General features: G+C 40.3%; 2 protein-coding genes and 1 long non-coding RNA gene across 3 annotated transcripts; 1 reads left to right on the forward strand and 2 right to left on the reverse strand.

Annotated features, from left to right (window-relative positions):
- Positions 1-1,423: 1,423 nt before the first annotated feature.
- LOC133161081 (uncharacterized) lies at positions 1,424-4,869 on the reverse strand. The gene is made up of 3 exons (XR_009715998.1): positions 4,755-4,869; positions 3,514-3,566; positions 1,424-3,235 (listed from the first exon to the last, which is right to left on the reverse strand). It is a non-coding gene; the product is annotated as an uncharacterized LOC133161081 (long non-coding RNA).
- LOC133161080 (NIPA-like protein 2) lies at positions 4,330-17,666 on the forward strand. Its single transcript, XM_061289298.1, has 11 exons — positions 4,330-4,555; positions 7,946-8,014; positions 8,862-9,030; positions 13,268-13,327; positions 13,589-13,710; positions 14,747-14,843; positions 15,091-15,226; positions 15,364-15,452; positions 15,821-15,884; positions 15,978-16,075; positions 16,223-17,666. Exons 1-11 carry the CDS (start codon positions 4,466-4,468, stop codon positions 16,321-16,323), a joined length of 1,095 nt encoding a protein of 364 aa, XP_061145282.1. The 5' UTR covers positions 4,330-4,465; the 3' UTR covers positions 16,324-17,666.
- Positions 17,341-25,770, reverse strand: pop1 (POP1 homolog, ribonuclease P/MRP subunit). Its single transcript, XM_061289297.1, has 16 exons — positions 25,664-25,770; positions 25,043-25,154; positions 24,688-24,825; positions 24,113-24,288; positions 23,758-24,015; positions 23,285-23,372; positions 23,014-23,192; positions 22,678-22,949; positions 22,506-22,599; positions 22,299-22,407; positions 22,108-22,227; positions 20,762-20,883; positions 20,504-20,695; positions 19,994-20,148; positions 19,608-19,838; positions 17,341-18,419 (listed from the first exon to the last, which is right to left on the reverse strand). Exons 2-16 carry the CDS (start codon positions 25,149-25,151, stop codon positions 17,750-17,752), a joined length of 2,913 nt encoding a protein of 970 aa, XP_061145281.1. The 5' UTR covers positions 25,152-25,154; positions 25,664-25,770; the 3' UTR covers positions 17,341-17,749.
- Between the last annotated feature and the right edge of the window lie 528 nt (positions 25,771-26,298).

The raw sequence follows: 26,298 nt of genomic DNA on the forward strand, positions 1-26,298 counted from the left end.
ATGATTTTTAGGATTAGGATTAGAAATCAATTCCCAACTCGGCAGACTGCAGCTTAACCTGTTGTTTGCCTTAACTGAGACCTTTGTCAATTTTGGGGAGATTATCTCATTTTGCTTTACTCATGAACTCTGGGCATGGACGTGTTTTTTCTGGAGACACTTTAAATGTTGTTGGATTGTTTGAACTAAAGTGCCATATCAATGTGTTGTGGCAGTTTGATATACAGTATGGTCTGGCAATCAAATTGGTTCTAAATTTTGTACCAATGTAGGATAGGAAGGTGTGTTCCAGCAAAAAGCCTTTTGGGGAATCTATGACTACAGTGGAACCTTGATTTAACTGATAAGAGGCGAGCGGTGGTCCGTTCAAGCCCATTATGCGTTAAACTGAAGCAATTTTGAGTCCAAGAAAAAAAAGCATGACTAAAAATAACCTTGTACATTTTCACTGCATAAAAACACCCAGTATAGTTCAAAATTATTACAATTTTAAATTTTAAAATACTTATCTTACCTCACCTTGCTGGTGCTGGGAAAAATAATGGCATGCACCAGATCACATTTCTGAAGCATATGAGGTTAGCGTGCTTCCTTTTTTACCTCTGGATGCCATAGTCAATGGAGACAAACTGGGAAAAAAAATGTGTTCCACTCTCTTTGCGCCACAGCACCAGTAAACAACAGACAACAATTATACAAAGGAGCAATTTGTGTCCACTGATCTCTATTTTCTGTCCTTTAAAAATCCGTTAACTCAAGGTTCCTCTGTATGTCTACGTGGACTCACAAAGTAAAAGTGTGAACTGGACTTGGAGTCCTTGGTGGATGAAAGAAATTTGTTTTGCCATGTGTTTTGTGGAGCAGGCTGGCCCATGGGGTCCTGGTCTAATAGAGGGTGAGGAGGTCCGCTGCTTGATCCCAACATGCTCACCATGAGAACAAAACTAGGCTCCAAGGGGTCTGTTTTATTTATCTGGTTATGTTTGAGATGATCATGGGTGAGGAACTAGTTGGGGACTTTGGGATTACATCTTGCTATTAGGTAGAGGGCTTTCTGAACATATCTTCGGTGACATGATAGTTTTCTTGCCCTAGTTTTAGAAATTCCAGGAGGGTTCTTTGGGAGGGTTTAAGGGGAAAGTTAAACGAGGCATACTTCCAATCTGTTGCCACTATCTGGAAAGGTGCCACATGAATAAAAAAGCATGAGAGTCCAGCACAAAGTGAGCAACATACCATGATGGGTCTATAGACACCTATACTTCCATCTATGAAATCCATTGATACTTTTCTGCGATATGGCTCAAAGAGTAAGGTCAGGTTCAAAATAGAGAAATTAATTGACTATTTCATCATGCAATGTAGATTTCATTCTTCTCAAAGGCATTTAATCATAAAGCTGCTTTGTAATAGTCACATCACATTTCTCCATGACATCACAACTCTCACGTAGATTTCAGTTGGGCGAGCTTGTATGATGAGCACAGGTACATCATTAAAAGTACTCATCATTTTTTGATTATTTTGCAGTAATTATGAATGATCCACCGGTGTGTCGCAATTACTTTGGTGCGATACCAGGATGTAGGGCATGTAAATTAAATCTATATAAAGATGATTAGGGTTTACAGTAAATCTGATCAGTCCAATTGCTTCCCTCAGCTGTTTCATTTCATACTGCTATGCTGTATTGTATCCTTCATTTAGTATTTTACTTTTTTTTTTTAATCCTGTAAGGTGCATAAATTATAACTCATAACACAATAGTAAAGAAAAAATAATAATCCGTGTGCTGTGTGCTTTTCACCATGTCCTGAACACGCAGGAGTGGTTTTGTATAATAGAATGCAGAGAAAGATTAGGAGGCGATAAAAAATGTCAGATTGAGGATGAGACCAAGAGGAGAGAAAATGAAGTTTTCCTTTCCTTCCAAATCAGAGGCGTAGGCTCGACAAAGAGTGCGTAGGAGTCTTTTTACGTCGACTACATTTGCTGCTCCTGAGCTTTTCTCCACAAAACCTCACTCCTTCCCTTGCTTGCTTTTGTCAACTCCACATTATTCAGCCTGTTATCGCTACCATTTAAACGCTGCCTCCCTGTAGTTCCACTCTAAGCATTTCCTCATGTTTACCCACCAACATTGTTCTCAGTCAGGAAGGTCACAGAAGAGTAATATTTGGAACCTTTTATTTGGTGTGATGTCAAGCTGTCTCCATAGCCACAGGGAAAACTGTCACTGCCCAAATGCGTCATAAAATCTGCCAGTCAGAGCTCACTCTGATTGTCCACCAACACCAATTTATTAACCTGCAGCATCTTGAGAGAATATTAAAAACTGTAAAAAAAAAGGGGAATATGTTTGGTCATGTCAGTTTGACAAGTGAAATGAAGGAGCCTGTGCTCTTAGGGTCCCTCTTTGCTTTCACACCACAGCAATCCCATCAAATGGGTGTTGGTTATTAAAGCAAAGGGAGCCAGCAGACTCATAACGCAGATGAGCACAAATAATGGTTTTTTTTTTTCAAAAGAAAGACAATAATGAGTTGGACAGATTCACATTGATTTCGAAGGGTAGGGAACATAACAAAGGATTACAAGTATACTGTACTTTTGCGCTATATACTGACTGTCTGCTGTATGCACAATTGCTCCATTTCAACCATGTTGCGCTTATTTATTTATTGCTCTTATTTATTCATTGTATGTGCCTTCTTATTTTTACTTATTGTATTGTTTACTTGAATGTTTTGTTTGTCTGTAGACCAATTGGGTGTAATATGTCTTGTCACCGTGGGATAGTAGGAAACGCAATTTCAATCTCTTTGTATGTCTTGAAATGTGAAGAAATTGGCAATAAAGCAGACTTTGACTTGACACTGTACAGAAGCAAAATATAATCTGCATCTGTAGATCTGCCCATAACACCTAATGTGTGTTCTGTTCGCAGGCCATCAGGAGCTGTTAATGTTGAGAGCATGAAGCTTCCACGGCGAACACCAGAAACCAAAAAAAAAAACGCGCAGAAATAAAGCCGCATCACTGAGTGAGCTCATATGAAAGGGCACGCAGTATTTTCTCATTTTATCTCTTTGACCAGAGAACAGAGCTGCAGCTGGACGCGTGTCATGGTTTCATGGGCAGCGCTTGTTTAGATGAGCCTTTCTCTTTCACCCTTTCAGCTGCAGATGAGCTTCCCAAAATGGAAGGGCCGACGAGGACTCAGACACTGAAAAACCTGTTGATTGTATGTGAGAACATTAGAAGCCCATCTCGAGTGTCAGGTGGCTGTTTGTAGTCATATTACAGGATGGACTGAAAATGCATCATAATTAAACCGACATATTTATAATTTCCCCTCATTTACTTTATAAATGTACCTGTGAGATGTTTCCAAAAGAAGTAGGGGGATTTTTAAAGCATCGCTGAGAAGAACTCATCCATCATGTCCTCCAGAACCAACAACCATTTACACCCACAATCACATGTCCTATGGACAATTTAGTGTTCACTTACCCTACCATGCAGGCTTTCAGGCAGATGTGCAAACCAGTCCTTTACCGCGCCAACTGCAAATGAATGATTGAATGAAATGTTAAATCTATTCATGTTTTTTAATCCAGCATATTATTTACAGAGGTTGCAATATTGTTTTTGTTTTTCCATTTTCCTCTATTGAAGTACATTGAGTGCCATTGTTAAAACTGCCAATAATGTTATAATACAATTATAATTAGATATAGCTTTCAGGGATAAAATCTCATCTTTTTTTCATGACCAGTTAGGCTGCTACTGTATTGTAATGTTGGTCATTATGGTGGCAACATCTGTAACTGCAACTGTCATAATAAACTATTATTTAAATTATGAACTGTGCATATGAACAACATTTTTTATTTTTTATTTTATTTTCCCCAATTTAAAACATTTCGCTACATCAAAACACATGCACAAGGTCTCCAAATAACCGATTTAAAAATAAATATTTATGGATACTTTGCAATTTACACAATAGTAAACTATGAATAATCAATCTAGATTTTCATATATCGATTAATCGTTATCTAACCTATACAGTCGCGCAACAGTCGCTCTTCGGTTATGGGGCATTCACTGACACTCCGAATTATGCCCATCGTATTCAAATGCAACCCTTCTCCCTAGAAACGCCGGACTACTACTGCAACTTTTTTGAGGGCTTATGGTGAGGCTAAATGTGTCTAAATACAATATTAGTTGCCATTTCATTCTTCGCCCAAAAATGTGTGGTATTTAGCATTAGTTGATGGAAGTTTCCATTATTCCTACCGCCACAAAGTATTCAGCCATGTCATCGAAAAGTGAAGTTTGAATAAGTTGTCTCTGGTAAAGTTCTGCTGCGGCGTGGGCGCGGGGCGCACGGGATGGAAAGAGCTGAAAAGGGGCGACCAAAGATGTGAAGCCAAAAATATCTGCACTGTAATAAGTTATGATGGCGAATTTAAGTCTTCCTTGGGATGCTCTTAATTTGACCATTGTCATGGCTCACCGGGCTGAAATTATGGAAAACCCTTTTCAGGTAAAATTTGCTGTTTATAAAACTATAGCCCTTACCTAGAAAAGTCACGTTGAATATAGCACGTATAGCGTAGTACAGTCTGCATGACATACACCCCTATTTTGCAAGGAAATCTGCACAGCCACAATACCATAGATTTTTAATTAGATTCAAATCTGCGCTCCGGCTAACTTTAATCTTTTTCTAGTAAATTTCTTACCTGTAAGGTCCATTTAATTAAGCCTGAATGTTTTGTTCCTAAATCGAAAGGCACACGGAACTGTTCATTCCGATGGTTCTGATGGACCAGTAAACATGATACTGCCACAACGAGGCTGCAAAGTGAATATTGGTGACGTGCACTGTTGTTTTACACTAAACATATTTTGGAAAATTATTGCCAAAGGCGTCAGCCATGGTTCCATCAGACCATAGAACATTTGTCGACATGCTTTTGGGAATATGTTTCTGCAAAATGTAGCCATGCATGCTGTGATGTGGGGTGTTTTTTCTTTTATCTTCTTCTCCCCTCCAAAAGATGGATTGAAAGACAATCTGGAAAGATTGTTCTTGATCTGATATCTTTATTTTGCTTTTAACGGCTGTGCATCTACTTGTTGTTTTAATACCCAATGCCTACAATTGGTGTAAATTGAAGGTATAATTGCACTGATCCAATGACCTTCCTTTCAAATTAAGCCATAACGTAGACATGAAAGTTAAGTTTGAGGACCTTTTTTCAAAATGTCACATCCCTGCAAGCTATTTGGAGCACTTCTGCCAGTAAGAGAAATTAAGTTCATCTCCCCAGAATGCACAGTTGTCTCTAAAGCTTTTTGTGTAATGAGTATTGGGAGCCAGCCAGCTCAGAGATATATTAATGCTGACTTCTGTCACTGTTTTCTCAAGTAATCATGACTAGATCATTATGTTGAAAGTGGTTCTGTTTAGACTGGACTCTGCCACTCACTGTCCTAATCCATAAAGTCTGTATATGTTAATGCATTTAAGAGTTGGTGCATGTTTGTCATTGCTTTGTCAGTCCTCTGTCCTCCCACCCTTATGTTCACATTCTCCTCATGCTTATCTTTTCCTCTAATTGTGTGCTCCTCTGTCTTGTCTTGTGGGTGACATTTTGGGGTGGCGCAGAGGAAAGAGTAACAGAGGAGGCAAGAGAGGCACAAATAGTGTGTTATAACTAACGGGTGGGCGTTAGAGAATGGATCTACTGTAAGAATCCTGAAGAGCCGGATAATGGTCCCAGCCTCCTTTGTCCCAAGCTACCCACCATGCCAGTGAACATCATAACAATATCATTCTGTCTCACCCTTCAGATGGCTTCTGCACTTAGAATGATTTGCAGTCGTGTGCATGAAAATCAGTGCAGCACACCCCAACCGGGTTTATCCGGTGTGTTTGATTAGCCGTGTCGCATTAATGTTTCCAGATAATGAGGTTAACGGTGCTTGGTGTTTATAGCTGTTCGATGCTTTACTGGACAACAGATGACATAATCCTGCAGGGCGTCTACAAAAATATCCGTCCATCCATTTTCTATGGCAATAAATAAATAAATAGGAAAGTGTAGCGAACGATTCGGTGAACGATTCTTTTGAACAAATCAATATTTTGAGTGAACCGATTCTAAAGACGGGAATGGACATCACTAGTACAAAACAGTGCAGACGACCATGGGCTGACCAAGTCGAGATAGCCGACTGGTTAGTGACGAGGGCTCTTGCTCGGTAAGAACTTGGTTTGATCCAATCAACAGGTCAAATGTACACTCCAAAAGCATTTGGACATTTATGTGGTATAGCATACATTGAATGTGACAGCACTACGATATTATATTTTACTTAACATACATTATGAAATAGTCATATGTGTAAGGTGTCGATACGCAATACGTATCCTAAAATAAAAATGCCCACTCAATCAGTTAATCATTTAAGCCGGAAAAATACAGACACATTACAACAGTCGCACAACGTTTTGCGGGGTTAATGAATGCTGTTGGTTCGTTCTCGCTAAAAGCACAATGTAGTTACCTAATCAAATCGCAAACCCTGTGGCATAGTCAAAGCCAAATGATCTGATAACATGAGGGAAGCATAATGGTGTTGCAAGCGAACGATGTAGCTGACTGCACTGATCCTCCTCCTTGGAAGGACACAACATGGCTCTTTGTGTCCAACTCACAATAGCAATCTGTTCATGTAAAGCACATGTGTCAAACTCAAGGCCCGGGGGCCAGATACGGCCCGCCACATCATTTTATGTTGCCCGCAAAGACAAATTGTGCATCAAATTCGTGTGTCATTACTAGAATTGCAAATTGTCTTCACTTTTAATAATATCCTTTTTTTAAATATTTGACCTCTGAATGAAGCCATCAATAGTCTCTTTTTTCGCAGGTGCTGGGGAACAGCACTACAGTTGAGGACAAGAATAAAAGGATGACACAATTTTAGACATCCACTTTCTTTCGCACTCAAGGGCCACAGTGAGCTCAAGACCATCTCAGGTGACAGGCAGTGATTGGCAGACGATATCCCAGAATGGTCGCCAGTCAAGTCGAGATATCTAGGGGCAAAAACATGCAGAAATAAGCAAAAAAAACATGTATGTTTATTGTTATATGAGAGACTAATAGAATAATAGGACAAATTTGGGCCGATGTTGATTATTTTAAAAACAGCTTTAATCAGTTGAAGAGAAAAATAGGAAGAAAAATACGTCAACTAAACTGTATTTATAGAGCACTTTACTAAAACAACGACCGCTGCATACAAAGTGCTGTGAATGACGCAAAATGAAGTCATACAACAATAAATTAAGTCAAAAATAGTCCAAAAACACATTTCACATGAAATCTAATCAACGCTTAACATTCTGTCCTTTAGTTCAAATTATGCTCCACGGACACACACACTGTTTAATTGAAATCATTTCCCAAATTTCATTATCCAGCAGCCCATCTACTTTCTACCGCCTCCTTCGCCCAAATCCTGTTGACACACTATGATCATCAAACATATCACTTTTAGACAAAGCCATTCGCACACTGAAGCCGTAATGCTGTTTACTTGTGGCGTGGTCTCGTCCTTGCTTTATGTCTTTCATAAGTCAACAAACGCCGAAGTGAAGTTCTGAGTCGATATGAATGTGAAGCAGAGGACGAAGAGGAAATAGAAAAGAGAGAATAAGTGAGCAAATGCAACATTGGGTGAATAAAGGACATAATTGTAATATGAGGGACAGAAATTAATCTAAACTATAACTACTAAAAACTATACGAGTTTTGCAAAAGTGACAGCTGAAGGGAAGACTCGCAGTATTGTGGGGAGTTGCTGTGTGACTTGTGAAGCGTCACCTAATTTCCCGGCTGTTTACTGTTTGTCTCCACAGGACTATCTCATAGGAATCATCATCTCCATATGTGGCAACGTTCTCATCAGCATTTCCCTCAACATACAGGTAGGATGCTCTGCAATCCTGCAGGCCAGCACTTGAAATGAGGAAAATCCAATTTGTTTTCACACGTTGGTGCAAATCTCCCACTGCATAATCCGAGTTCTGCCAATTTATGACTTCACTTACTGATATGTCACAAGTTCTTGTCAGGGTGCTCAAAGAAGCATAGTCATAGATAGCCTTAGTAATATCTTGTTTGTGTTTACATCATACTGAACAAATCATTCTTTTGTTATTGTTTATTATGGGAAAGAAGTAAAAAGTATATCTGACCAAAAAGCATTTTGTCGGAGTTGGCCTACGTCAAAATGTGTTCTTTGATTAGGTAAACAAATGCTACTCTGAAACTAGGTGTTCAACTTATTATCAATATTACATTATTATCATTCTAAATCTATTGTTTTGGCATTGAGCCACGACTTTTGTTTGCTTTAATGCTTAAAATGAATGCTTATTTCGCTTACCCAAATAAAGCGTGGCAATTGAAGAAAACTGACTTGGAAAGAAACTCTTTCAACAGTTGTGCCTGAATGAATATGAAAACTTCTGTGCAAACGCAGCCTGCCTTTGTTTGGACCCCGTGAGTTTGTTTATGGAGGAACGTGTCCTTAATCAACTTGAAGAGCTTCTCAAATCATTGATTTGCCTAATTGGTGTCATGCCACCTCTTTGATTAAATGCTAATCAGCTGAAAGTTTTGTGTTGATGTTAAGAGCGGCGCAACGACCCTTATCATAACATATCACTGAAAATGTTCAGTATGATTAATTGCCAACAGTGTGAAGTGCAAGTGTGTTTACTGCATGAATCTGGAGCTGCCAGAAAACCATCTTCCCTCTCTTCCTACCAGAAATATGCCCACGTCTGTCTGTCCCAGAGAGGCTCCAAGCCTTACTACACCTCTGTGATTTGGTGGTGTGGTCTGCTTCTCATGGGTGTTGGTGAACTGGGGAATTTTGCTGCCTACGGCTTTGCCCCAGCATCCCTCATCGCCCCACTGGGCTGTGTGTCTGTCATAGGTAAATTGTGACCTTCTTACCTACTCCTTTTCTATTGTGTGAAAGGCAGCTATGAAGGCTGGTTTTCACAGTCGCTGTCATTCACACAACAGTTCAGTTTTGATGATCGTTTGATTTTTATTTGGCAATACCAAATGCATATTTGTGTAAGGACTGCACCTGCACCTGTTTGATCGTCACCTATTTCAGGTTTCTCTCTTGCGCTATTACAGAAATAGGAAGAAATACGTTGTAGTGTGAACCCCCGTTTATTGCATGAGATAACTTTCAGACCAACCTGCGATAGGTGAAAAAGAGAGACCATATTTAAAAAATATTGTTTTCTAGTATTACCCATCCCACATGTTTTAAACTCATTTAAAGTGATTAAAACATGCTTAAACTTATTTAAACACACATCTTGAGGTATTGTTTTTTTTGTCAGTTCTCACTCTCTAGGAGATTTATCATATAATATCTCTTTGAGGAAACTATAGGAAGACACATCTTTCCACTCTTTTCCAAATACGAGGCAAAGCAGTTACTGGAAAATTACACAAAACAAAAGATGATTACACATCTATATTTGAACATAGAAAAGGGGAAGTCATCCAAAAAATGACTTTACAATAATATGTTGTCTGTGCCCCCACTCGTCTAAACACGGCATTCTAATTAATATTACGGTTGGGGAATATGAGTTAAGAAGCAAAATGTGCCCATTTTTATCCATCTCTCTTTTGCCACTTGCTGTCAACTGAAAATGACATCAGTGTGGCCAGGTCTCAGGTCGCATTGCAATACTTTCTTAATCCAGAAGAGATAAGAATAATAGGGCATGACTCCTTGCCGGATATAGCCGGATACACCCATCATATAAATCCTTATTGTTCTAAGACCCTTGTGATTGCAACCAAAGTGTAGGTGCAGGTGATGTTCTGGACTGCTTTGCACTTTTACAATATTGTTCCCATTCTCTGTTCCTCTCCACTTCCACACTTGCTCATTTGACAGTGTCTGCAGTGTGAACTAAGCCGTTATGAACAAAACCTGACTCACCATCCAATCAAAACAAAGCCGGTCTGCTCGTTGCAGCTGACAGCTGCTCTGAGCACACATTCCAAACACAGGTTAAACATTAAACTATTTCATATTATTTTTCACGTCCCGCAACTCATCAGTCACCACAACGGAGGTGAAAGCTGCTCATGATTATTAATGATATCAATTACCCAAATGCTTCAAACCGTTTTCCTATGGCTATGTGTTGCAAATAGCTGAGTAGCTTGAATAATGCACTCTAGTAAACCGCTTCTTGTTGAGGGCCGAATGCAATGCTGAACTCAATTTAGCTTTACCGAAGTACTTTATATGATGCTTTTAGTGCACACATTTTGATTATCTTTTAAATTACCGTATAGCACATGTGTCAAACTCAAGGCCCGGGGGCCAGATACGGCCCGCTACATCATTGCATGTGGCCCGCAAAGACAAATTGTGCATCAAATTTGTGTGTCCTTACTAGAATTGCAAATTGTCTTCACTTTTAATATCTTTTTTTTAAAATATTTGACCAGTTTTTACTCGTCTGATTTGAAAACGAGTTATTTGTCAGTTCCTTTTGTAGCTTTTACAGTCTTTAATATGAGGTGCTCATACATTTATTTGGGTTGACAGTCATAATGGCACTCCGAAAGAAGCTATGACTAGAATGCGGCCCGTGAAAAAAACGAGTTTGACACCCCTGCCGTATAGCAATGAAATAAAAAGTGTGAACAATAGCCATTTTACTTGAAGGCCCATTGTCTGATACTTCAATGTGGGATATAAACTGGAGGTTAATTGCATATTGAAAGAGCACCTCGGCATTTTGATACCGCCAAAGACAATGAAATAAAATACACAATAAAAGAGCACTTTACTCATCAAGTCACACTCTATACTAAAGAGCAAACAGCGTGCTGACAGGTGTGAAGGTTGTTTTTTTTCCCTCCAGATATGCTTCATTAGCTAACACACTATGGTGCTGTGGCGTGTGAGTGAAGGCTTGGTAGGGGGTTCACAGATAGCGGTTACTGCTGTCCTTTTCCTCTGAGACCACTTGTCACAATTAGGTATGACAGCATCCTTCCAAATATTGTTGTGCACAGCCACGTTTCACCTCTCCTTAACATAGATGTCAATTCATCACTTGGAGGAATGAAGCAGGCACGCTCTACTGAAGGTCACCTTACACAGCGGCAATGTTATCACAATAGCACAAATTTAATTGTAGTTGACCCAATTTGAAATAAAACATCGATGTGATTAAATTGTAGACTTTAAGGTAAGTAAATGACATGTTTGGGGTTTGCTTCCTGACTTTTTCTTTTTTAATCAATATCACAGTGAATTTGTATTGATATTGATCAGGTGTCAATTGCGATATATGTATATTGATATTGAATTATTGCCCAGCTCTATGGTGGCATATCTTTTATTTGGATGTTTCTTTGCCGAAATGGCACCTCGATTTATTTTCCCGTGTGTGACGTGAGTTCTCCCTCGGGGAGGCTTCCCGGAAACACAAGCGAGAGGTTGTGTAGTATGGACGTACTAATCTGATGCATGCTCAGTGTGCACACGCGCGCACACACACATGCACACACACACCCACACAGGACAGTTTACCTCAGAGGTTCATGTTGTCACATTTCTCTTTTTATCAAGCTGTGTGAATCTCAATTTATATGGTGTTGCTATGGTGACTTGGCAAAAGCCAGCTGCTCCCAGAAGCACAGACATTACTGCATGTGCGTGTAATGTTTGCCCTTAATGCCCACCGTATGAAGAATTTGACAACTGACTGTTTTAGAGTCTTTTGAATCCTCCAATTAGTCACTGATGTCCTTTTACAGCAATAAGCAAGCCTTATGCCATACGCCAAGACAGTTGCAACATTTCAGTAGTGTTGACATTATCGCTTTAACTGAAGCATATTGTGTGTTAAAACTAGCTTGGGTTCATTTCCACACAAATCACCCCTTGTGCTGACATTTTAAATAAGTTGCTATAATAACGCCTGGCAATCAATGTGTGAGAAAAATTGACAGTGATAATTTTTCAGCACATTTAATTGCACATATGGGTGTGTGACACTGTGTGTCATATTGATCTGTTTATGTCGTGCCATTGATTCAACTTTAAAGGTGACAGTCTGGCCGTCTGTCGTTTGGTTGGTGTTTGTCACTATTTTCTTTTAGGCATACGTCTTACAGTGAGTTCAATGATTTACTCAGGAGGGTGATGACATTTAAGAGACAACCAGCATTTCTACAGTTATCTACTTCATAATATATCAGTGTGTGTCTTCCTCTCTTTTTTTTCTGCAGTTTATGTGCCTCTGTGGCCATCCATCTTTTCGCAACCCAATTGATGCTTGTCTGTGGTCCTACATCACAATCCATCTCTGTCACAACCAAACTCTGTAATGGTTACTCGTCAATCGCGGTTCGCTGCATCTCCTCGGGCAGCAAAAGCACGATTTGTGAGGCTTGCCATGTCAAAAAAAAAAAAGAGATTTGGAAATATTTCATCTTCTGACACTGATATTCGTACATGAGTTTGTTTAACATGCCACAAGGAATATTAGGTTGGTGTTCTTATCAAGTTCTAATAAGCTTCATCCATCTCAGCGTTCCGACAAATTTCACAGGCAGCTTAAGCTGTCAATTTATTATGTACAATTTTCACAGTTTGGTAGGATCTGGATTTCTGCCTAAATTGGTTAATAAAGCCTTCATCAAATAGGACTGCGCATAATAGGAAAACACGATAAGACTAGCAATAAGTTTTGCGTAGAATTTGAATTAAATTTGATCTGACTTGACCAATAGGCTGCAACATTTCATGCGCATTGATATCCAACAGGTCAACATGATGGAGAGCCATTGCACTCACTAAAAATACGGTATATTAAAGAAATCAAAATAAAGTTATTACATTTAATTAACTAAGAATACAGTCTCTGCTTATTTTGCTGCACTTAAAAAATCAAATTGGTTCATTAATTTCCTTCAGTTACATGTTAAATATACCAATATTGCAAATTTCATTCACAAATTTGATTGTGTCCAGTCTTTTCTATTTTGAAGGAACTCGGTCTGCATGGTAAACAACAAAACTGCAGAGATCTTATAATTCCTCATAACGCTAACAAAGAATCAGATGCTTCAGTGACTGTTCAAGTAATGGGAATATATTTGTATTTGTCTTCTAGCCAGCGCTTTCATCTCTGTGATTTTCCTCAAGGAGAACTTTCGTGTCTCTGACGTTGTGGGTAAGCAAACACTCAGGACAAGGACTCAGACAAGCATGTGTTGATGTGATGAAGCAAATTCAGTATGAATCTCATCGTGTAAATCTGCCAGTTTATATTTGAATTTGGAATGTGTGCAGTTGCGATGTTGACAAATGAACTCTTTTGTCTTTTTTTTATTTTATTTGAGATACATTGAAACTACCCCCTCCACCCAGAAGGGGTGGCGGAGGGCAATGAATGCTGTCAAGTTGTCATCCCGCCTCTTGTCTGTGTCTTTAGGTGTCACACTGGCAATAACAGGAACCTACATCTTGGTGACATTTGCCCCCCACACGTCCACTCACATTACAGCCCAACTGGTCCAGTACAATGTCGTCAACTGGTACTTCCTGTTGTACCTTGTATGTAACCCTTTCCAAACATACAGTCCATTCAATTATTGCAGATCCAAAGTTTTCATGCCAAAATCATTTAGTCCTGCATTCAGAAGAACTGAAGAACCACCCATGGTGGGTTTCTCTCTGCTTTTCTAAAAGATACAGAAAAGGATAAAAACAACAAGGTGATCAACACATCCATTACCTGTGACCTCAATGACAAGGACAAGCGTGAGAGAAAAAGGATAGATGGATGCAAGGCCATTCACATTCATAGTGGTCTTTCCATTTTCACCTTAGGCATAGATGTTGTAAACATCATTTTGCTGTTACCATAGGGAGCAATGCACTTATGACAAAAGCTACTAACGCAGCAACATACACAAATAAATTCGGCTCTGCCAAATCTCCATTTATATTCCAAATTCTCCCTTTTATTCCTGCGGGACAAGCTGTTCAAAGCAAGCCAAGAATGTGTCCTGAAAGATAAAAGCAAGCAGCTCTCCAAATATTTCCGTCAGTGCCGTGTGTGTGTGCCCTGTGTAGCAATACCGATATATTCAACAATATTCAACGAGCGGCATGTCCACTTTGCTTAACTGATGCAAGGGCAAAATTAGCGTAATATTAATAGGAGACTAGATGAACCGCACTGAAAGATATCCTGCAATTTAGACGCACGCACGCATTAGCTAGGGGCAGAGGGATGGTTTGGATTGATTCAAAGGTCAGGTTGCCCTTATTCGCCGCACCCTACTTTTGTATTCCCTTCTCATTCTCCATTTTTCACCGCTTTGTGGCATCCTTGAATAGCTCAAAGCTTTAGGACGCTCAAGGACACAGCTCTTCTCGTTCAAAAACAGCAATTCATTTCTCTTTTTTTCCCGCCTGCCACGATGATTTGTTTCAATTAAAGAGTGCCGCTCTTTGTCTGAAAAAAGCACTTTTGTCATAGAGATGAGGTAGTCAAGGTAAGATATAGGGCAAGTGGAACTTTCATTTTCTGCGTGAAGTTTGAGAAAATGGGCTGTGCATAAATGACACTCTCCTTTCTCTCTAGATGATCGAGGTCATCGCCTTTTGCATCCTGCTCTTCCTATACTACAAGAAGAATATGAAGAAGATTGCGATTGTGATGCTGCTCATTGCACTGCTTGGTATGGACAAGTGCCCGCTGCCTGATTGAGGGCATGCAAGTCATGAATTAAACTAATTTGGGTAGTGTGTTGTTTTGTTGCCTGGTTACCAAAATGGATCTGTGGTCACGCCGCATTTATGCAGAGACAATGTCTCGGTGAGATAATGGATTAATTGATACAGACGAGATACTTTTCTTTGGACACAAACATAAGAGGTTCATGTTAGCTATGCAACTTATCAAAAGTGTGTTTTGTATTTCTGCAGCCTCGCTTACAGTCATCTCAGTGAAAGCTGTGTCGGGAATGATCACAGAGACGATAAAAGGTCACCTGCAGCTCATCTATCCCATCTTCTACGTTATGTTCGTTATCATGGTGGCCTCCTGCGCCTTCCAGATCAAGTCAGTTCCTCGTCCATCCTCAAATCTTTTTTTTCTGAGCACTCCTACAAAATCATTTTGTCAATCCACCTAGTTGTTTATTTCTTTTGAAAGTATTCCCTACAAATTTTCAGTATAATTCTTGGCCTCATCCACAGGTTTCTCAATCAGGCAATGAAAATGTTTGATGCCACGGAGGTGGTTCCAATCAACTTTGTGTTTTTTACTGCAAGTGCCATTGTTGCAGGTAAGTTCAGCACCAGAGCATTGCATCAACGTAGTTGATGAGCATGGCACCAAATTAATATGTCATTTCAATATGTGGGGAAATAATAATTCGAGTTTATGCACTAAGACAAAGTACTGGAGACTTTGTTACACACGTTAGCAGCTCTGTTGTGCTGAGCACCAATAAGTGCAGTAGTCAAAATATTTTAAGGATTTCTATTAATTGCACTGTATTTTATCCAAATAAGATGGAAAATATAACATGGAGATTTACTAGTAAGAACTGATGAGCCACAACAACACTAATGATAAATATTTGTTTATAAAAGGGAATATTTCTGTGCTATTTGACCACCTTCATTTGACGTAATCTATTTTGTATTACAGGGATAATCTTTTACCAGGAATTTGAGGATTTGGAATTACTGAATATTTTCATGTTCCTTTTTGGGTGAGCAATATAAAGCAATAATATAATCTATATTCATCAATAAAGCATCACAAACCTTTTCATGAGGAGTAACTCTTTCTACATTCTTTGTAGGTGTCTGCTGTCCTTCCTGGGAGTTTTTCTGATAGCCAGAAATAGACCAAAAGCAAAGAAACAAGATCGCAACTTTATAGAAATGGATATGGTACCTGGTAAGCTATCTAACATTTAAGTCAGCAAAAGGTGATATACATCATGACTTGTACCAGGCAACAAGGGGCACATGCACTGGCAAAAGGTGACCCACAATCTATTTCCATCTGCAGTCTCAACCAGAGCCTTCTTGTTTGTGTTTGCAGGACAGAGTCGTACAAACAGAGTGCAGCCCGAGTCCAAAACGTCCGAATCGTCGGCAGCCAAGTTCATGTGTAACAGAGGTGACCAAATAGAAGATTCTTAAGACCCGTCCCATCTGTTCAGACTGAGGAAGTCTGTGAACACATGCCTCCTGCTGGCCCAAATGTGAATGGGCAACACATTTGAAAACATTCTCTGGGCTAGCTTTACATGCAGATAAGAAAAATAGTCGACTTCTCCCGAGTGTTATGGCACTATTAATTAACAACTCCCAAAACCGGAACTTCATGTGATCTGATGTCAACTTGTCCAGAGAAACACTTTGGCCAGATATGAACCAATAAGTCCATCAATGTGTGATGTACATAATTTGAAACAAAATGTAAAGTGATGTGCTATGTGTTTGGTGCATATGTCAGTGTCGGTGGTTTGACTTAACTAAACATGCTAATGAAACTTTTTGCCATATGAAAAACATATCAAGCACTACACCTCAAATAAACCACATGAAGACCTGAATCTAAAGTTAAGGGTTGCTAAGCAACCAAACCCTTACTTTCCTCTTACCACCCACACATTATGGGATGTGTATACAAGATTTGATGTTTAAGTAGGAGTGTGCCTTCTCTCACAATTGCCTGTGTTGTGTCCTATTGTGTGAGTGGTAAGTTTTTGTTCCCACTGGTGAATGTGATACACGTAGGCTAAGTTGTCAGTACCCTTCTGTTGAAGAAAGAAAACTTGACAATAACACAAAATGGTAAATCAAATACTGTAATTTGGAACACTGGGTGATTTAATGAATACAATTTTACTGAAATTGAATTAAAGTGTGCCACTGAGTTATAGGCCAACAGAATTATAAAGACATGACCTGGATGAAAATGATGGTACATTTATTTTGTTGTTCAGTGGTCTTACGCAATCAATGATTTCTGTGATTCTCAGTGGAACTAATTCACCTGTCGACACGTAATTTGGACCACAGTTTATATCGTACGTGTTTTAGCGATGGGTTTTGTGTCTTTCTCCTGACCTGCAACTGGGACCAAGCTTTCTGCTATACGTATCCCTCCAGAATGTTTTCATCGTCTTCACTACACAGATTTAAGACCTCCTGTTTCCATGCAACACTTAGATCACATATGTGTCCTTTATTTACTTGAACTCAAAACATTTAATGCAGTGGCATTTTATTTTCAACAAACTTCATATAAATGCTGCATGTAATGTACATATACATTTCAATAACCAGATAAGGGGGGAGGAAAGTTTATCTACATTTTTAGTTTAAGTACATGATCAGTTGATAAGTATTTGTTTAACATATCTAAAATGTAATTTATACCTGCAGATAGTTTATTTTACATCCTGCACAAATTAAAGATGGCTCATGGTTTGAGATCATTGTGCAAAAAAAAATAAAAGCTGCAACTTCTTTGTCTAGCTGTTATGGAAAGTGTTCAACTCCCCACAAACCAAAAAAATGCATTTGCCTCAAAATGAAGCAAGTTTTGCATATGTTCCATTCAAACTTCGATGTTAATTTTAGCAAAGCGATACTGTAGAGACATGGGGTTACGTAGCAGCACCATTCCTCTGTGTTCCACAGGCTGACTGATGAGTGTGTGAACGAGGCCCGTAACACTCACAAAGCCCAGAGCTTCCCCGCAGCCTGCCGACAGGGAGAAGTCAGCCTGAGTCACCCAACCGAGTGTTACTCGTGAGCAGTGAGAGGTGACGCTCGGCAGGGGATTTGGCCACACTCCCAAAACAAAATCAGAAGCGGGACAAGCTAGCTGGAGGTCTTCCACTGTGGTGGGCTTTTGTTCAGATGTTGAAGGGGTGTTTTGACTTTTTGTCTTATCAGGTTTTTTCTTGGTCCCCTTCTTCCCATGCTTGATTGTGCTTTTTAAGCGATCCCTGTGCGGGGGCTCCTGAGGGCCACTACTGCTAGGCCCTTTGTTCAGTAGCTTGAGGTCATCGGCAGTCGGCACACATACCATGGCATGGAGCTCCGGTTTGCCCTTCAACAACAGCGACAGACGTACCCAAACCAATCTCATTCCGTGACTTGCTAGAAATGATGTCTTTGCTGAACAGTCCAGAAGTGGCTTTTCCCTGACACGGTGTGACCTCTGACCTTTAGATGATGTGGGTATGCACCAACTAGAGAGAAGCTTCAAAGACTTCCTGTTCCTGGGGAGGGGGGGAGAAAAAAACGTTCGATTAATATTTAAAAAGGCACTTTATGTGTAGAGCTGCAGATGAGGACTGAAGAAAAACATGGATTGCTTCCTTTGCAGTTAGGCACATTTCTCAAACAGACAATACATTGGACAAAATTACATTACACAGAGCTTTAAATATAAACCCATTTTAGAATCAGAAACCTTTCAGTTTAGCCATTTTGTATTGGGCAAGCGTTTTGTTGAAAGGCATTTGCATTTCTTGCCCTTCTATCTGGTAGCATTTGGAAGTACAATATAAGAAAACAAAAAAAACACTTTACTACATTAGAGGCTCTCTAAAATAAGAGATTGCATGACAAGATGCATGGCTATGAGGCACTTTATAGGCCAAAAATAACATCTCTCACTCTTAAAATCCATCTTACACACTGAAACCCCGTTACATAAACACACAGACAGAAAATAACCACTTTTTCCCATTTTTTTTTCTCATCTTTTCTCTGTATGAAGGATGAGGAGAGAGGCTATAAAACTCATGAATATCAAAAAAATTACACCAAAGATCTATCAGAAGCTCTTAAAGACATGGGAACATTTAATCAGCATAAGAGTCTTACGCTGGTTCAAGTTGTGCTCATTAGATTAGTCAGTTTGTAAATGTCCAAAGGACAGCTTGTTAAATGCAGTTAGACGAGTCCCTAAAAGGGTCCGTGCGAAGGCTAACATTAATCACTGCAAATGCTTCCCAAAAGTAATGTCATTACAAAAGCTTATTATCAATCTAGCCTGATAAATTTAGCTAATCTAGCACATAGATGCCTCATACATTCACATTAAACTTCAAAAGTTGTACTTGGCACTCAAGAAACCCTCTTTGCTCTGGTCTCTATTAGAATAGTAAGCAAACCTTGCATCATCTTTTTAAATTGACTTCCACGTATGAAACAATCACAACGTGTCACATCAATTGGGAAGATGACATAAAAGAGACGCACTTCTCATCATTAAGATGGTCTCGGAGCAAAATTCCAGTCAGCGGAGATTTGCACATCGACACTACAATGATGTCATTCAAAAGTTTGGAATGATAAATGTAAAGCTGCAACTTTTGCAGATTTTATGTCAAATTTACCTCATGTTTGACACGGGAACCATCGAGAAATGACAATTATCATGGGAAGAAAAAAAATAATACCTCAGGACAGTGAAGTGTGTTTGTGCCGTCATCACATGGTCTTCTTGATGTGACGTCTCACACTTGATTGCTGCGTCACTCTGTGATGACATTTTAGCCATGATGTCTCCTTTTCTCTCCTCTCCATCCCTTCCAATAACATCCCACTCCTCAGCCAGCTGTTGCCACGGGCAACAGAATGGAGCCAGGCAGCCATGTTTAATGTAATTGGTTCTTTTGGCTGGCGGGCGTCTAGAGTGGGGGGCAAAAGGTCAAACCCTAGTCAACCCACAAATCTCCCAATTTAGGAGACAAACCAAGTGCCGAGCATCAGCTAAAATTAACTAGTACTTTTCTTAGAGAAACATCTATTTTGAACGAAACTCAAATTATTTCCTTCAAGTGACCTTTTGAACTTTTCCAGCAGCTCGGATTCTTGCTCCTCCTGAAAACGAGCTCCTCCAGGGCAGTCTGGGTAATCGTGGGGGAAGTGCGGAACGCCTTTATTCTGAGAGTGCGTCAGACTCATTTTGAGTCCACCAATGCAAACGCCTCTGTAAACCTGGCAGAGGGACAGAAGCCAGAGAGAAAGCGCAAGTGCTGCATTAGGAGCTTTGTGATTGAAAAACAAAATAACTCTGGGGGCTTCAGGGCTGCCTTCCATTTCATGGTAGATTGAACATTTTCACAGGCCGTGTTGAAACAAACTCTTGAAATATGGACATGCCAAGGCAATAACATTCCAATAAACCTAGCAAAGTGGGAGATCAAGTTACAGGCAGGTTAAGCTCCCAAGAAAAATAACTGGTTTAAGAAAATCAAGAAGGAAACACTCAAAAATGGTGGGCCCTTGGCTTTCAATGGAATCTCATGTTCACACGGACCCACAAATAAAAAGCACGGTTCCCAATACTGACCAGTGGGATCCAAAAAGCCATGCCCCAGCCTTTAGGAAGAAACAGGTCCCATCCGGCACCCCAGGAATTCATCTCGTGTCCCAGCTGCTTGCCAGGCTGGTGAACCAGCAAGATGGGAACTCGACCCTGCGGGGGAACAGGCCTAAGTCTGGACCCGGGAACCAGAACCTCGCTCCTCATACGGTTTAAGTCCTGTGAGATGTAAAGTTATAAGTCCAAAGACAGATAGAGGAAAGCTACAATTATGTTTTCAGATACCTGCTCTGAAATTTTATTCTCTGTGACATTGTTGCGCACCGACTGCTCCCACAGAAAACTCTGACAACAGTGTTCTGGTACACCGCGCAATGACAGTTCCTTTCTCTTCTCGTCATCCACCTCTGGAAGAAACATCACAAACACGAGCATACCCCTGCATAATCCAACACCTCTGCAGATAGGCTTCTTCGTGATATGCTGTGGAAATTCATCACTTCACTTGGTCATCGACGAAGAGACCGTCAATCTGCTAATTTAATAGTCATATCCATAAATGTGTTAACCCAGCTCATATTCACAATATATTCAATGAGACGAACCTACAGAATTTTGAGAATGGAAAATGCAGTATTCTAAATGAAAGCCATTTGACTTCGTAATTATCCGTTTCCAACCTCCAGACAAGAGCATCCATCTCCTCCATAATGCCCTTTGATAAGCCTCATTTGAAGCAGATAAGAAACAGCGCGTCTTCCTGTATAGCTTGCTCATTTTCTACGCTGCTTATTCATCTCCGACCCGTGAGGAAGCGAGGGAGAAAACTGGGGCAAACTTTTCATGTTGCCGAGCAACATTTCTATTATTTAGAGGCGTGAAAAGTGTGTCACCCATTTCAAAGAAGTGACAATTCTACAAGGCAGAGAATAAGTCGTCTTTTGTCACTGATGCCATTTTTGGAGTACAGGGTCCTGCCAGGATTCGAACCTGGAGCATCTGCATGGCCGAGCAGAGGCCCCCCAGGAGCACAGGACCAGAGGTGCACTCTGTAAAACGGCCTCAGGACAGAGAAGAACAGACTTATTTGGACCTGCCCTTCACAATCCTCTTCGTACCTTGGACGAATGAAAGATCTAAAAAGACCTTGAGGGACGTACTGCGCGTATGGAAAACTGACATTTTAATGGCTTCGATGGAAATACTTGGGTCTTTGTAATGTCTGCCCACCCAACAAGAGTGAAATTAAACCGAGTAAATATTTTCTTTGCTGCCTATTTGTGAAAGTCACAACACGTCTGCCACACTGATACACAAAAGTGGGGTTGTTCATTTCCATATCAGACCACTACAAACATTTGTCTGCATTATTAACTAATTAACTATGCACGGCAAAGCTCTTAATCCACTTCCAAGCAACAGTCATCAAGCAGAGACCTGTCAAAGAAATGTTATGAAAACACCTACAGTATGAATGAAGTCATTTCAATATCTCCAATTAGCAGTCAAATTCTAAAGTAACTAACTCAAACCTACACTAAATGACACACATGTAAACCTCACTTAAAAGTTTCTGTTGTAATTAGCCACCAGTATTTCCACCATCTCAGTTGTGATGGGACAGATTTTACCTTGGGCCTCCTTTACACAAGGTAAAGCTTTAACCGCCTTTGCGGGGATATTCAGCCGAGGGTCATCAACTGTCAGCCCCAGCACTGTGCCGGGGGGGAGCTCTGCAGTTGAGTAGATGCCTGGACGTATTCAAAAACAACAATTAGATGACAAAATCATTAAAATTCCCACCATGACGGAAATAGTCAACCTTTCAGTGTATGAAAGACATCAGTTTGCTGCTCATGGAGTTTCACTTTGCTCTCATCTTTGCAGTGATCGGGCCACCAGAGGCAGGAGGACTGCGATTTGCCTATTTCCTGATAAGGAAAAAAAAAAACGCAACACAATTTTACTGGCTCAATTGGTATAAAAAAGATTCTGCTTTCTGTGCTGATAAAATTCACAGCTCTCTCACATCACAGTCTGTAGCAGCTTCCAAAGCGTCTGTCAGCACAGAGTGGGACTGCGGCCCAATCAGGCGATATCGTACAATCTCCATTGTGAGATCACTACAAAAGATAAACAATATTTTTTATGTCGCCTTTTGCAGATTTTTCGAACGACCCAGATAGAGGAAGAACACAAACTTGATCAATATCCCAGTTGAACTTGATTTCCAAGTAACAGGGGTGTTGGGAGATCTGGTTCCATCGCCCAGGATCTTCTTGGCAACAGGTCCACTTGCATCCTTGGGGTTTTGCTTCCTCTTCATTCCAGGTGTTTGCTTGGTTGGAGGGTTTTCATCAGGCTTTGGTTCCAAATCTGTGGCAGAGATTACCTCTGCGTGTAGAACCGAAGGCACAGGCAGTGGGACCACGGGCTGACACTGGCACACACTTTGGAACTCAGTGAGGACATCCTGCAAGCAAAAATATATTTGAGTAAAGAAGTAAAAGTTTGCTTCTTTTTTTTTTTTTTCTTACCTGTTTAAGAGTAGGATGAACCCAGGTCCACAGTTGCCTGTGAGCTGAGCCAGGCGTACGGGGTCTCCAGAGGAATGTGACTGGACCCAAAGGCTGCGAGGGGAACTGTCCAGCCCTGTACAACACCACGCTACCTTGTCTTTGTCCAGACAGACACAACCGCTGGGCAAATGTAGGGCCTGTCAAGTTAGAAAAGTAGTCCAAGCTATGCAAATGAGCTCCATAAAACAAATCTGAATCTGCATTTGTTTTTGAGGTGGAGCACACTCACCAGCCTCCTTGCTGGTCAGCTGGGACAGACAATCCAGGAGCTTGTCTTCTTCTCCCTGGAGCTCAAGGCAGCAGTAATACGACAGGTCCTGTTTGGTCACCAAAAAAAATCTCTTTCACAGAGTAATATTCCTATTACAGCAAACCCTCCTTTATCACAACGTATCATTAGAGCCTTCATTATATCAGTGTTTTTAAGTAACCTTTTATTAGTTTAAATCGTTTTTTTTTTTACACCATACAGGTTTGTCGGAATTTAAAGTTAGGCGCTTTTAGGGTAGTACAGTGTTGTGCCACAACATGCTGGATAGCACTTCAATACATTTAATGCATGTCAAATGTTGTTGTTTTTTTAAAAATAAATAGTCTGTTTAGATAGCAGATTTTCATCCATCACTGGTAGGTCTCAAAATATCATGTGCAATAAACAGAGGTTAGAAAACATCTTTTCCTGCTTTTTGTGAAGGTCCGTACCTGCAGCAGACAATGAGTGCTCATGGCTCGGTAGCTGGAGCGGTAACATTTTAAGGTGGGTCTGTCCCCGAGGCAGTAGCCCCACTTTTTGACCATGTGGAAGCGCTTGGCGTGCCAAATGTGCGTCTCCAGCCACACGTTTTTCCTCTGCCGTCGGTTGAACTCCAGCAGCATGTTTCCATGACGGCGGCGAGCTTTGCGGCTCTTGTTCTTAGCCTGCTCCTTTTTTTTAACGCTGCCTTGCAGGCATTTCTCTCTCTGTGGTTAGTCCAAAATTAAATATTACTCAAGTCAGCAAAAAATAAAGTAAAACAGAACAAAAAGGTCAGGAAAGAAAATACTTTGTGAACACTACCATTCTGTTGGCCAGCTCTCTGAGTCGGCAAGGAAGACGCTTGGTGTTGTAGCTCATCGCTCTTCTCCTCATGTGCCTCGGCAGCGCTCCAAAGACATGACAGCTGCCTGTTGTCTTGGTAACAGCTTTCAGCATGGCACTTACTTCTGCTGCCCTGGCTCTGGCAAAAACTCCAGCTGCAGATACAGTTTGACAAAGGCAAGAGGAACTTCAGCAATTGTCGTTCAAAGGATGCAAGAAGCCTCTCGTGTACATCACAGCTCATTGCTCACAAACTCACTATATTGCAGATTTTTAAGAGGTTTTTTAATGGATTTTCACAGTGTGCAATAAAGAGATTCCAAATTTAGAATTGCGCACCAACCACATTGCAGTTTACTCCTAGACATATGTCGCATTACTGAGATTGTTTAGCAAATGTTAGCTTGATGACTGAAACAATTCCAATTAAACACAGAAAGAATACAAATAGTAAGTTGATTACGCTATTTTCATATTTGCAGCAAGGGGTAAATCCTCCTTAACACTTCATTCATTGACTGTCTGCTCACGTACAAGAAGAAAGGTCTCTTTACCATTGATTATCTTTGGGAACTGGTTAGCATAGACTCCGCCATCTTTCTGGTGTCCACGGACCCACCCGGTCTCTTGGTGGGATCTCTTCTTTCTTACATAAGGTGGACCTTTGTCAGATGGACCATCACCAATTCCACCTGAGCGGCAAAGTTTCCAACAAAAGAATGATGTCTTTATTGTCATTATAACAATACTGAAGACGAGATGATAACGGAGATGCTGTTCTGTTGTAAAAATGTTTGACTGTCTAGGTAATTGGTTAAATTAATGAAGCAAGAACAATTGGGAACATAGTGAGCCAAAGGGAAACAAGAAAGATAGACAAACAACGAATGTCAGAAGATCAAGTGTTACCATTGGGATGGGGGCTGCCCTCCTCATAACCATGCGAGGACACAAACTGCACATTAGGGGGTTGGTTTTTCAGTTTCCTCTGTCGCATTTTCACTTTAGCTGCAGACATTTTCTGTAAAAGCAGACGTTTTTATTCACTATACGACTCAGCAGGCGTTCTAATCCAATCCAGACAGGAACAGATAAAAGGTTAATGTCACAATACTGCAATTATTCTTCATCAAAGTTAATGTTGGCATCTCGGCTTATGGCCACTCCAACCTCTGATAATATCAGAACAATCGGCCTGATTTGGGGCTTTATCCCGATGAAGCTCCCCATAGCCGCTCATAGATGTCCATTAAATCCCATATATCGGAGCGATCGTGCTATTATTTTCAGAGGTTGACGTAGGCACGAGCAAAGATGTGTGCATGAATTATGGTGACAATTCAGTTTGCAGACATTAAGAGACATTATACATATCAAACGTTTAATGTAATTCCCTACTATACACATCAGGCTAACTTAAAAACAACATAGATTTTTACTAAACCAACAACGTCATTTCAGGGAGACAAGAACAATTGTGTGATTGTCAAACTAAATCGCAATGAAATAGTATTATGTTGCTACATTTACCTTGGTGGATGTGAGGAATTCTGCTTCAAAATCGATTTCGCTCAGGACAAGCTAGCTAGGCAGCGTGTGTACCGTACGGCGTGCAAGTTGCTTCCGTATATGTGGGGGGCATGGGAGTTGTAGTTCTTATGAGCAGCAACATTTATGAGAAGGAACCTCAATTTCTTTTCAATGCTGGCTGCATAATCCTTTGATTCTATGACAAGAACTAATATCGCAACTGTTAGTTATTGTGTGGAGTAAAAATTACACTCCGATTTAACAATTTCTCAAATATATGTGTTTTACACCCTTGCCTCTCACAAGTCCAAATTTGGTATTTTTATTATGTTGAATAAAATGTTCACTCTGATTGAACAATTTCTCAAACATATGTGTGTTTCACATCCAAATTTGATATTTTTGTTTACGCAGAAATCGTTCGCTACGATGCATTACGGTAAAGTTGCCATCATCTGTGTGACGTCATCGACGCGTCCTAAATAAATAACGTGAAAGCCTGTGAAAGCGGAAGTTGACTGGTATTTGAAATACTGCATGAATAAATGTAACTTTCTAAAATGTATCAAAGTTTTAAAAAATAAAATAGTCAAAAGCTGAATTATGTTTTGCTCTTCCACCATAATGCTTGGAGC

This window comes from Syngnathus typhle, linkage group LG10, assembly GCF_033458585.1.
Source record: "Syngnathus typhle isolate RoL2023-S1 ecotype Sweden linkage group LG10, RoL_Styp_1.0, whole genome shotgun sequence".
In the NCBI taxonomy this organism is placed as follows: domain Eukaryota; kingdom Metazoa; phylum Chordata; class Actinopteri; order Syngnathiformes; family Syngnathidae; genus Syngnathus; species Syngnathus typhle.